The sequence below is a fragment of the Lissotriton helveticus genome, chromosome 9 (assembly GCF_964261635.1).
Source record: "Lissotriton helveticus chromosome 9, aLisHel1.1, whole genome shotgun sequence".
Classification (NCBI taxonomy): domain Eukaryota; kingdom Metazoa; phylum Chordata; class Amphibia; order Caudata; family Salamandridae; genus Lissotriton; species Lissotriton helveticus.
Genome location: NC_136070.1, coordinates 824,950,331 through 824,964,067, shown reverse-complemented (window position 1 = coordinate 824,964,067; position 13,737 = coordinate 824,950,331). Strand labels below are relative to the sequence as shown.

The 13,737-nt window shown below is 42.4% G+C and overlaps 1 protein-coding gene across 1 annotated transcript in view; it reads left to right on the top strand.

Moving 5' to 3' along the window:
• DACT3 (dishevelled binding antagonist of beta catenin 3) overlaps positions 1 to 13,737 on the top strand; it is a 273,106-nt gene that overhangs the window by 149,780 nt on the left and 109,589 nt on the right. Inside the window, exon 2 of the mRNA XM_078660992.1 lies at positions 11,511 to 11,622. Within this exon, the coding sequence (XP_078517118.1) occupies positions 11,511 to 11,622 (112 nt within the window). The remainder of the gene's footprint in view (positions 1 to 11,510; positions 11,623 to 13,737) is intronic.

Sequence of the window (13,737 nt, the reverse complement as noted above, 5' to 3'; positions counted from 1 at the left end):
TTGTAATTATTTTCTGAAATAGTTTTGTCCTTTGTTTGAAAAGTTTTATATATCGCTGGCTAGACCCGGAGGTATCAGAGCGCTTTACATGAGTTACAGTGAGTTACAGGTTACATAGTTACATCACTTAAATCAAAGAGTCACAGGGAGAGGAGGAGGGGAAGGGAGGGAATACACAATGGGAAAAACGAGGAAAATAATGTCAGATGTTTGTCTGGGTAGGTGAAGGCTGAGGGAGTGAGACCAGGGCCAGACTCCTCTTTAGCTGCATATGACAGCTCCACCGGGCATTGGCCAAGGTTGCTCATGCATCGAGGTGAGTACAAACAGTTTGGGTATCTGCCCAGGGGACGTCGTCAAAGGTCCATCAGAAGTCCAGTGGCTAGACAGGGTGGGAATATGAGCAAGGACGGGTGAGGGCAAAGGTCAATAGCTGTAAAGAGGAGAAGAGAGGAGGGAGTGTGGGGGGTATGGAGAAGAGGAGAAAGGCAAAAAGTCCAGTAGAGAGACGCAGGAGAGTTTGCCCAAAGACCGGCTGGGTAGGTGATGGTCAAGGAGGGAAATCCATAGCCCTTCTCCCTTTTAGCTCGCGAGGTAGCTCCACTGGGCGTCAGTTAAAATGTCTAGGTCTCAGCTGCCGATGGAAAGATCTCCGAGTCAAATGTCATGGAGGGTGAGCAGGAGCAGGGTCGGTTTGGGAGTGCCCCGTGCCTCAGGAGTCCCCCATGGCAGTAGTCGGGATGGGCCCCAGTCGCCATCTTGGGGACAGGCACTACAGCAAACTCCACCTCCGCCTGAGATGCAAGCATTGTGAAAGGCAGAGGACAGGGGGGCCGAGAAATCACGGTAGCCTTTCCAGCAGGAGACGTGGACCAAGGTCCAGCAAGTCATTGGGCCAGGAATCCGAAGGTGTAACAGATACTCACGGTGGAAGGTGAAGGTTGCTAGCTTGATGAAAGAAGGGATTCTCCATTTTAAATTGTAGTGGATTAAACTGTGAAATTTTGTGTGGTCAAATTCAGCTTTTTAAACAACTTTGCTAACTCCACAAACTTAAGGATTTCTGTAAGTTTTAAAAAAGGGGGTTTACACCTTTACACAGAGTTGTGTTTTACAGGAGAAAATACTAGCAAACCCTATGATTTATTACCCATTACATGCTGGTTGGAGCAGTACGCTAACTTTATAAAGGGCAGACGTTACTTACTACGCCAAACTAAGCCAAGAAAGTATGTTTCTGTGCATTCCTAATATACAGCATCTTCTCTGTAGCATCATTGTCCAAATGCTTTGACTTATGGTCTAGTGGTAACCAGTCTCCAGTGTGTGATCTCATAGTCTCAATATGGCAAGAGTTTTCCGGGGTAATCAGTTCTGAACAAGTTGAGGGATACTGCCCTTTGGGTGTTTTTTCATGAAACCTTCTGTCTGTCAAAGATTTAAGCTCTGCTATATGATGGATTTTTGCTTACCCCTACTCAGGTCCTACAGCAAGCATTGCGGGGTGGCATTACTCAGCAGAGAGAGTGCGATTTCTAAAGTAGATGTTGTCAACTATTGTATTGATTTTACAATTAATAAAGTTCAATCTCTTCTGCAGCTTTCATAGTTCCTTCCATGCTGTCTTTGGAATTTATGAAGGTTTTGAACTGTGGGTAGGTAATAAATTCATGTTCTTTAAAGGGCCTATTAGTTTCCCCTAATCAAATCTCCTGGAGGGAAAGTGCCATTGCCCGTGCGATGTGTTGTGCCCTAATCTAAAATCATTTCTAAATGTAGTTTAATGAGCTGCAATTACATCTGATTTTTGGTTCCATTTTTAGGTCTTGCCTACTAGACAATACCACCTAGGGCGTATCATACATATGGTCCTTGTTTGTGTCAGGCACACCTTATAAAAGGAGAGCCCGGTGCAAACTAGGAATATGCGCCTTATTTTGATGAATGTGTTGCCCCCAGAACAGCCACAAACTCGTGCTGCCCTGGGGCATCACATTCATTTGTAAAATGGAGCAGCTGCTTTGAAGCCGCTCCATGTTTCACAGTCCATGCAGCAACTCACCTGCATTTTTAAGGGCCATTAGAGAGCCCCTAACAGGCGGGTGTAGTGAGTGACTGCACCTGCCTGCAATGGGATTTCTGCGGGGGGGTCCATGGGATCCTCTTTACTCACTCCAGAGCACTGGCATCAGGTGCACACTGTCAGTGTGCCTCCTGACAACTTCTTTGCCTCTGCACCCGCATCTGTAATACGGTGTGGGCGCAGAGGCAAAGGGATTCCCTCATTAGCAAGGGGCCATGTCCCCATGCAAATGAGAGAACTCCCTGTGAGGATAGCACTGATGCTTTATATGCAACAGCGCTATCTGTATTACAGAAGGAGATGCACAAGCACCTGCAGCTGTAATACCAAAGCACCCCGGGTGTAAATGTAAATGTAAATGTATTTGAGCTTGTAAAGCGCACTGCTACCCGTCCGTAGGTTTCCTGGCGCTGTATAACTCTAGGGAACCCGTCCTGGCTTTCCCTGTGGGATGGTCCTTGCTGGGAGTCCCCAAGGTGGAGCCAGGCATCCCCGGAATTGGATGCGCAACGCGGGAGCAAACACTGGTTGTGCCCCTGGGGCACTTCCGTAATATGGCCCCTGGTTGTAAAAGACTTATTGTGAATTTATACTGGGGTTACAGCCTGCCTATTGATGACCATTGATGGCTTTATTATCGTTCTCATTTGTTTGCTTTGTTTGTTTTCCCCTGAAGCATAGCCTCGTTACCATCCTGACTGACCAAAATATCCTTCCACTGCTCACTTTTAGAGAACTACTTTTTTTCTTTTTGGCTAAGCACTCCATTAGTGTGTCTTTTTTCTCCCTATTGTGTGCTTCTTCCCTGCCAAATACCAGAACCCCGCACTCCTATTGCTGGCTCTCATTTGTATTTGTCTCTCTCGCTCTTTAATGTGCTTCTCTCCCACCCCACACTTTGTGCTGTTCTCCAACCAGTGTGCTTTTGCCAACTCCCCTCCCCCCCGCCTTTGCTGCGTTGCGACCCCACTCCCATGGGCCATTTTTATTTTGCACATTTTGCATTAAAAAAAATCTTTTAAAATACCAATCCGAATGGCATCTGCCATCTCTGATCGTAAAATTAAAAACATTGAAATGGCACCCTCTTCATTCTGTAGGCACATGCAACTGTGGTGATGCATGTGTGTGCGCCTACAGAATGATGTGACTGGCAACAACAGTCACGTCATGGGGCCTATTTTAAAAAAAATGTAGGGCAAGCCTAGTGTACCGCGCATGCGGTGCTCCATGGGAGGCTTCTTGTCAGCGCTCAAAACTTCTCTGTGTGGGTCTAACTCCTCCCACACATTGGATTGGTCTTTGCGTGTGTCTTTCAATAATGAAAGAACGCAAATGGCCAAAGACTGGTGCATGTCCCACCTCTTCTTCAAATGTTCACTGCTACGGTGTTTTGCTCTCTGGAGCGAGCAGCAGCCTGGGGCAGGGTGGCAGCTACATTCCTTTTCGTGGATCAGGTTACACGTCGTGCTTTTATCTTGTCGCATTTACTGGGTTTCCTGGAGTGCTTTACAGCACACAAGTAAACTATTCCCTCCTAGGCCCTAGGGGGTCTTTCTTGGTCATATTGTAATCTCGAAAGGGGCCCTGCAGCTGTGAGTTTAAAAACTCCCAAAGATTAAAGTGTCATTATTATGTGGGTGACTGACTCGGCCTACGTAAACACCTTTTTAACCCCCTAATTAATAAAGATTAAGCTACTTTGGATTGGAAAAGGCTAGCGTCTTGTTTACGGCGACTCTGTCCTGGAGGGATGGTAAACACACACGTACACACTCTAATGAGCAGCATCTCTGGAGCCTTATCTGAGCCAGATAAGGAAGACGCGGGAAAGTCTGATTCACCTTAATATGGAGGGCGCTGAACACCCAAGGAAGAACCCCTGTGAGGGTTTTGATTAACTTTTAGGGAGTGGTAGTCTTAAAACGTCATTATTAGAATAGATTGTTTTTTCTCAATATAAAAATGAATTTGAGAGTTTTTCACTTCCAGGACATGTAAAACTTAAACGTACATGCCCAACTTCCTTTTAAATACAGTGCACCCCGCCCTATGTGCTGTTTAGGGCCTACCATATGTGGTGACATATATGTATTAAAAATGAAGGTTTAGAACTAGTAAAGATTTATTTTGCCAGGTCGAATTGGCAGTTTAAAACTGCAAACACAGGCTGCAGTGGGAAGGCCTGGGGCATGTTTTAAAAAGATAGATAAGTGGGTTGCACAATCAGTGCCGCAGGTCCTTTAGTAGCATTTAATTTCCAGGTCCTGGGTGACTGTATTACCACTTATCTAAGAACTTGCCATTAAATTAAATATGCAAATTTTGTGTGAGCTAATTTCACCATGTTTAAAGGAGACAGCACACACACTTTAGAACTGGTTAGAAGCAATAAAGGGCATAAAGTCCTAAAGCCAACATTGACAGGTTCAGAAAACAGGAGGGGTGACCCTGCAGAGTGGGTCAAGTCCAACATCAAGGTATTGGAAAAATTGTGCTCCAGTTTGCAACATTCAATCAGTTTTCTTTAGACATAGACGAAAGCTGCTCTCACCACCAAAACTAATGCAGAGGGATAGCGGGGTGGGCTGGGGGAGGGGGTGGGTCACTCAGTGCACTCACTTGTAAAGTGTAATATGGGTCCAACTCTAGCAGTTTTGTCATGGCTTGATTTGTTTCCCCACCCGGTCCTGCCTGCTAACCCTCCGAGTAGAGAGGGGGAGGGGGGTTACAATGTGCTGTCACCCTTCTACCATACAGGGCTGGTGCTGTGTTGTCGTGGTATACAAAAAGTGACAGATGGAATGCTCAAATTAACCTCAGCCACTCTTAATTACTTAGTCCAGCGCGTGTCCTGTGCACACTGTGTCACTGAAACCAAGTTATACCAGACTTATGAGCCCTAACTAGGATTAAACAGGTCCTGGGTTGCTTGTCTTATAATTTAGGGAGGGCCTGGCTTGGCAGATCGGACTGGACTGCTCCCATTGGAGCAGGGTCAAGACTGATTTTCATATGGCTGCCTCCAAATTGAGGTGGCATGGTGAGCAAAATAACGATGGACTGAGATGCAACCCAAGTAGTTACCAGCGGCTGAGATGAATTCAAGCATTCCATACATCACTTTTTTGTATACTTTGGCGTGTCCCCCTAAGTGGGAAGGGTATGCCCAGCCGTGGGTCCACTGCTCACTGTGCCACTAGAACCAGGCTAAGCCTGACTGATGAGTCCTAACTTGGGCAAAACCGGTACTGGGTTGCTTGTGTTCCGATTCAGGGAGGACCTGGCTTGGCAGTTCGGGCTGGACTGTTCCCATTGGTCCAACTTGCATATGGCTGTATCCAAACTGATGTGGCATGGTGTGCAAAATAACTATGGACTGAGATGAGACTCAAGTAATTACCAGTGGCTGAGATTAATTCAAGCATTCCATCCATCACTTTTTTGTATATTTCAGTGTTGTTGTGGTATAGCGCTTGCAGCAGTCTGATCCTCTAAGGATCCAGAACTAGATCCCACAGTGCAATACATAATTTGATCTGATTGCTTGAACAAGAAACCATTAGTCACCTAAATACCAAGCACAATGAAACCTTTTTGCAGTGGATACATTGCTTTTTTTGCAAAAATCAATCACAAACATTTCACAGTGGTGCTTACGCTGTAAAGGAAGCCTACCTAAATATCAGAAATGCAATCTTTTTTTCTTCTAGCCACAGTTGGATCTGCTGCCTATCAATTTGCCAAGTAATTTCAAAAGTACATTAAGGCGGTTGATAGGCCTGTAGATAGCTTTTTCGTTTGACTGCCCCAGGGCTCTGGAATTGAGCCTGTTTTTGCTCTACTGTGGCATTCCCTTTCATTGCCAAATAGACCGTCATAATGTTAGGTCTTGCAAGAATAGGTCTGTTGGAATCGTGCTGACCCTGACCACAGTATGTATTTTTTGGCCTTTCTTCAGCTAGCGCAAAGCCTTCCAGAGCTGCCCATGCACAAATGTATGAGGAAGAAAATATTTCCTAGTTATTTGCTTAATATCCTATGTGGCCTTGTTATAAATTAAAGGAAAATGATTTCACCATCTTTGAGAATTGATGTTCGGTTCTGCTAACTGGGCACTTACTGAAAGGACTGTCAGAATGTTCTCCCAAAATAATGCGGATTTTTTTCTATCTGTACTTTCATTGGCTGCATTCCATATGCCATATTTGTGTTTTCGCAATATGAACTTCTTATAGTTGGCTGTAGACCGTGGAAATTTCTTGGAAGACAAAACCACTTTCTATAGCATCCTGTTATTAAACTTCTGCCTCTGCCTCAGCTTTCTGCAGTACATTGAGGTAAAGCTGAGAGGGGCACTTTGAGGGGACGTTCCTGGAATCGGATGGCTCGGTAATCCACAGTTAATTGTAGAAAATACGTTTCTGAACATATGAGATAAGTTGTAAATACAATTAAATGATTACACAAACAGGATTCCAGAGGTGTGCTCATGGCCGATTGCCCGGAAGTATTAATCAACTATTCTCAGACCAGCCAAACTTAAAAATATTTTGATCATGTTGAGTGGATCAAGAGGGCTTGGCGACTGGAGAGGTAGCGTAGCCTTGAGCCAATCACTGCCCTTCTAGCAACGGGGGGTTTAAGCCAAGGTGAACGAGTGGGGCTTAGAGCCCCGGACAGATTGACTGGACTCTTCTCCCAAAACACTGACAGAAGCTTCAAAGTCTTTTATCAATGGTCTAGGCAGCGTGCTAAACCCCTGATGGACATCAACAGTGCAGAGACTATATGACAAGCTGGAAACCCTTCTTTGCACAGGGTTTCCAGCTCTATCTGCCTTTTACCATTCAATACCAGCCGTTTACCTGGAAACTGTGAAATAGAGTCAATATCGTGTGACACACAATTGAACCCTGTAAGTTGGAAGGTCTGCATTGAACACTTACCTTCGTCTCTGCATGCACAGGCTGTGGCAGAATGTCGCGAGTTGGCCCTCTTCCTTCCTTCCTCTTGGGGAGATATTGTGATCTTTTCAGACTAAGTCCCGAATATTCTATTATTTCCATAAGAGCGGTGGCTTGCTCTAGAGATTAGTCCTGTTCCATGTCCTATTAAATGTATGAACTAAACCACTGAGGGTCCTTCTATTTGATAACACCATATCAGTTCATTATTTGATAACACCATATCAGTTCAACAACACCCAGATGCTATCCAGCTGCACCTTAGTGTTTTTGTCAATTGATGACACTGATTGGCTGAATGTCTATCTACATGGAGCACACTCTGCTGAGAAAGAGGTGTGAGTCCTCAATGGACACAATGATGTAAAAGTCCTTGCAGTGGTGTGTATAGTGCCGTACACACAGATGTACCATCAGAGACCACTGATGATGATGATGGGCAGGATTTACTCAAATGCGCACTATGAGATGAAGCATTCACCTTGGTCGCTCCCGCTGTTTATCTTTATGACCAGTATTTACTCGGTGTCGATCATGCACACAATGGGATGAAGCAAATTTGACCCTGGTCGCTCACTTTTACTGTCTGTTTTCCAACTTTGCTTTAGTGCCAGAACTTCAATCCACCTCAAACACACACCCTACATTGGCAAACCTCAAACCTCTGGTCTGCCATAACCACTCCTCTTTCATAAGCACTGTGTGAAATTCTGTGTTTTTAGGCAAGGGGCGGTCCTGAGATTTTAGTTTATTGGTGCATTCTTATTTTGGAATGTTAGTAGGTGTATGAAAGTTGCTGTCCGCCTTGTACCATGAAGATTTTTGGAGAACCAAGAATTTGGTCCTAGATTATAGTTGAGACTATGTAGTTGTAGGACTGCTATGCATTTATGTTGGTCTTGTAGGTGAAGGGAGTGAGTACATGCAGTCCTGGAAACGGCGATTGTGCGGTTGCAGCGTTTCTAGCAATATATGTATATATGCCGCACACGACTTGTATTATATCATCTGCTGCGTTATTTGCAGATTGTAATAAAAAAATGTTTCAAGTCACAACAAAGCAAAAGCTTTTTTTTCTGCACACAGGGTGCAGTACTACACAAGGCTCATTGTGAAATTCAAAAGTCACCTTCGGGTGCTGATTGCTGTAACTATTTAAAATTGCCCAGGTAATGTAAGCAGCCTTTCTCTGCAACAATAAACTGACCCCTTAAATGCGAGCATATAATTCAAACAAGGTGGATAAATAATTACTTGTTTTTCCATGATATTTTTTTATTTCATTAATTATGGAAAAGGTACACAGTTTTGAAAGCAGGAGTATTTTCAGTAAGGCACCCAGACAGTAACAGAATCCACAGACATTTTGAATCTCTTTTTAAGAACCCATATCTCGAAAGGTTACGTACCTCCTAGTTAAATATGCACAAGATTTATTTGAAATATACTGTGCCGTGCTGCAGAGCCATTTTTTAATGGAAAGAGGTGCCTCATAATAGCCATAAATTTGACTTTCCTTTCTGTTAAATTTAGTCAATGCTGCCATTTTCTTTTCATTTTTCACTGCCATTTAATTCCTGGCTATTATTCGGGGTTGGTCGGTTAGTGATTGCTGGTGATCCATATTCTTGGTCTTGAAGTTACGTATAGAACAGGTTATGTCTTTCTGACTGGACTGGGCGAGACTTTCTGGCTGGGCATGTAGGTTGCTGCCTTTGGGTGAAAGTTTAATTACTTTGTTAATTTATTTATTTGTTATGTTTGTGCATTCATCTTTATATCATTTATTTAGCAGTAGCAGTGAGCTTAATGTGGGCCAAACTAAGTAAAAAAAAAAATCAGAGTACACGGTGAGTAATTTCTTAATTTAAATCTGTAAATTACCTGCTTCTTAGGAAAAGCAGCAAGTTGATATCGAATTTGGGTACTTGAGTTAATTTCTCGCGAGCTTGCAGGCCCACAGGGGACAAGTTTACCGACTAAGTGAAGCAATTTAAAAGTAGCGTAAAACAATTTTCCATTGCAGACTGTTATATATGTCCAGAGTATCTGCTGATGTGTGCCGACCATACTTTTTTTCCTACACACAATTACATTGCCCGTACAAATCATTGTATTCTTGGTTCTAAACTCATACTTGCATTCTTGTAAGTCCTCAACTACTTCTTACAATTCAAACGGTTCAGCACTAATTTCCACCAATACATGTCTCATTTTAGTTCAAAATGACTCGGCACAAAAACCCTTTTACTTTTTGACAGTGATGACGCAAATATTGTATCAGTCTGCACATATATTGTATATAAATTCAAAGACTGTGATGAGATTTAGCTCGAAGCATGTTCTTTATTCATTTCTCCTTAAACAGCAGCCAACGTGTTTCATCCTCATGGACTTCTTCAGGGCTTTAAGCAAGTCTTTCCTTTCAAGATTTGATGTAAATATTTGCTAGAGTTAGTAATGTATTGAGATCCCATTCAGTACTTTGTCTCGTATGTTCTTCGTTCTTGACTTGAGCACATCAACTCATGCAAAGGATCAATGTCTTGTGAGTTTCTGGCATTCGACTCGTTCAAGACTGGCCAGTATTATTTAGTTAGATCTATGTCATAGTTCGTCCTCGCATATCACAGGTTGAACTACTTCTTATTGACTCATGACTTGTTTGTAGTTCTGGGGTTATGTCCTAGCTTGTAGCTGAAGTACTCTTTATTTAGTTTTTGCAGTGTGGCCTGGGGCAGATTCTTACTGTAATCTTAGGCTCCTGGTTGTGGGGAGTTTCGGTTGAATTTAGCTGATTTGAAAAAGGGGTTGGCGGTTTGATTTTTCTTTTGTGCATTACCAGCTACCAACACCTTATAACATTTCTACTAATTGTCTCCTAAGCTACTAGGCACTCGATGCAGCTGGGGCTCCGCACTCAGTGCCACATATTCTGTGGAGCATAGTAAAATGTCTTTGGAGAATTTCTGCTTCAATTATTAATGTTTTCATATCAGGTTGCACCTTTGTGCTCGTGCTCCGAAAGGTTGTTTGAGGACAGCAGTACTGAAGATGAGAAGTGTTGTTTTTTAAACTATTGTTGATCCTACAGTACCACAATGTTCATATAGGCTCTGTGCATAGGCCATTAGAAGACAAGACCCTAAAATAGCACGGTTTTAATAATTTTCCAGCGTCATCGCTCTCACATAGCACCTACAAACTGAGAGTGGACTTCAGGCGCTGCACCTAGGGCCTACTCTGTTAGGCTAAAAGTTTGACCGAGAAGATGACTCCATTTTCAGTGCAATATTTCCTTTCCTTGTATGAAGGGCGAGAGAGTGCATTTGTTTTCTCTTTGTGTTTTTTTTCTGTGTTTGGAGGGTGAAGGTGCAGGTTCTACCAGTCAATTTATGTTGTGTACTCTGTGTGTTTCGGGAGGAAAGGGGGATTGTAATGTTGCTGTACTTCAAGGTGTTCACTGGTTGGCTCGCACTGAAACTCCTTTGAGCTCTGTGGACATCTGTTGGTTGCACCGGTGCTACAAATGCAGAATCTTGTATGATTCGCAGGTAGAAATTCAGAAATCGTGCTTTCCCGGTGGGCTACTTCTGCACCTGTTCACATTCTGTCTGCAGTCCCACCTTTGTCTACATTCCATGAAGTACACGTGTACCACAGGCAAAAACAAAAAAACATACACTAAGAAAAAGAAGGCAGAAGATTGGGCATCTCGCCACTCATTCAGTTTTCCTCCACATTGTCTGGTGCCCCTCTAAATTTCAGATACCATTCTGAATTACAAAGCTAATAGACTTATGTCGGGGTTACTTCCCCCCACTTCTTGGGGGGACACAATATTGGTAAATCTCTCGTTGAGCTTTTTCGTGAATTGTTTTAATCGGTATTTTGCAATTTCTCGTATTATGATTTCTTCTGAAATGTTCACATAAGTCCTTCATGATACAGTTCCATGACACTTAAGTCCACATGCCCTCTGATTTAATAAAATGTCTCCATCAGGAGGTAAAATTTCACCTGATTTGGTACACTAGTGTTCATTCTCCGCCTCTGCATGCCAGAACGCGGTCATTTCAAGCCATCTTGGAAGTAGCCTGTTGTACTAATGGGGCATTTTAAAACAGCCGCATTATGGAAACTGGCAATGTGCGTAAGTTGAGTATGATGAAAATGGTATTGTTTGTTACTGGGCAATATTGAAAGTGGCCACGTGCATGTGCTGGGCTTCATTGGAACAGGGCTGTAGGATCCTGCCTACAAAGACGATATATGCAACCGCAGTGTAACTGTAATTTATATCAGATGCAACCACATGGAAAATGTGTGAAATAAATAATTTCTATTACACTGATTAGTTGGAATATTCAGAGCCTTTTTTTTTTTATTTGGTATATGTGGCGCTGGTTTGATAGCTTTTTTGTCCTCATAAGACATCCTTGCCTTTCTTCTCCTTACAGGACTCTCTGCCTGAGATGATGTGGGAGCTGGAACAACAAGTTGGCGGTCTGCGGCTGGATGGCGGTGGCACCGCTAGTGATATGGCGGAGACGGACAGTTGGCCTAGCTCAGGCAAGTACCACTGTGGACAACGAGTGAGTGAATGGAGTTGGATAATTTTGGAGGAAGGAGGTTTACAGAGCAGGTAGAAGAGGATCGAACAAGCATGGAAAAAAAATATTGCAGAAAGCATATATTTCTAATTATGATTCGGAAGAATATGTATTTGTTGCCTTTTCGCTATGTTTGCATTATAGAAATACCACCTGGACAAATACTTTGCTGTGTTTGTTTGTATGTCTACCATGTGTGGGTATTAGTAGGACGCGTACATAACCTTGGGACAATGGACGGCTGAACACGGCCAGTAGCCAAGATTACAGTCGAAGATTGTGACAGTGTTGTGGTGACAGGGGTTATTGTAGGTGGAAAGGGATATGGGCTAGGTTCATATAGTAAAAACATGAAGCCTTACAGCTGCTTCAGAGCACCAAGAGGTACTTTAACCGTAAAGCTGTAAATTAAAAACAGTAAGGGAAATCATGGAATAAAGATCTTTATATAGCATGATCCTGGTCAAACGAATGCCCTACATTTACATTGAAAAGTGGAGTACCATATACATATGTAAGTAATACTTGCATACCGTCAACCTCACCAAAAGGCAGTTGTGCGCTGTACATTGTCAAAGATAAAGATACAGTCAACAAGTGACTGAAGAAGCAGCTGGGTTCTGAGAACGGAAGTGGGTTGTTACTGCGCTGACGTGTAGTGTTCTTTATAAAGGGTGGTCTTCTGGTCTGCTGTAAATTTTAGCCGGTTATGTGAGTGGAACTTATGTACATGGCGATTCCGGGTGCATAGATTAAGAAGGCCTGTAACCTTGTTTTTCTGTTTTTTGAACGTCTTTGTCTTCATTTGTTATAGTAGTCCATTTGGTACCAAGAGCAGAACCCATCCAGTCTTTTGTGGCAAACATGTTACCTACTGCCCCTTATCAGAGAGAGGCCAGTTAATATTAGTATCACTTGTTTATAGCGGCTTCAGTCTTTAAGATTTATATACTCTGGGTTTAGAAGTACCAGGCTTTCGAAAGGTACCTATTATAGTAGTAATTTAAAAAAAAAAACCCTACAATCACTTAAAAGCTATGAAACATACGGGGTACGTGCAATGATAAAACTATCTCAATTCCAATGTAAAGAACCTCACATTAATTAAAAGCAGGCAATCCCTCACACAGTATTCAGGATGGATTTTGTTTTTACTACAAACCTTAAAACACAAAAGGTACAATGCAGTGGTAAAACAATCCTAGCTCTGATATAAAACACCTTCAAAACAAAATTCCTGAACAATCAGGAAAGAATAAAGTTAACAAATGTCACCCTGTTAATTTGAACCACACTCTTAGGCCTTTAAGAGTGCCAGGGCTGATGCTTTCATGACTTTAACTAGATTCACTGTTATGTAGAGGTCTTCTGTGCTCAAAGTGGAAGTCGCCTTGCAAGAAAGCCAGGGTAGCTAGGAATTACATGTGGTGGGGAGACGCTAGATAGATATTCTTTATTGTTTGATTAAATCAAAATCTTACAATAAAACAAATTCGTACAAAAATCCATTATATACAATTTGAATAGCAGCAATTCTTTAAAATTCGATACATCTTTTGAGTGAATATTTTCGATAAAATTCATTGCAGTGAGGTGAAAATAAAGTAAATAAATAAGAATTGAAAGGAAAAAATATAGTAGTTATTAGTTTTCTGTTTCTTGGAGTTCTAATGTTTTCCACACTTTCGTTAAAAATATTACCAAAGCAGAATTCATAAGTATATCATCTGAAGAAAGACATAGGATCAATGCCTGTCTACAAGTTCTTACCCCTCTTTTGTTAAATAGTCTCTTTAGTACAGTTACTCTTTAATTTCTCAATTCATAACAGAGACACAATAGGTGGACAATAATCTCCTCCCCAGATTTGCACAGCCTACATACATTGTCCTTTTCGTACTTTTTCCAAGGTGGTAAATGGCATGGTCCCGGCAATGCACCAAAACATGCTTTAATAAAGGTTGGTTTGTTTTTCAGCGACCATGGGGTATTCAAGTATTGCTGTGCCGTCTTTTTTGAAAATCCATTTATTATGGGCCATGCATGTTTTCTTTTTGCAAAAGTGGCTTTGTCG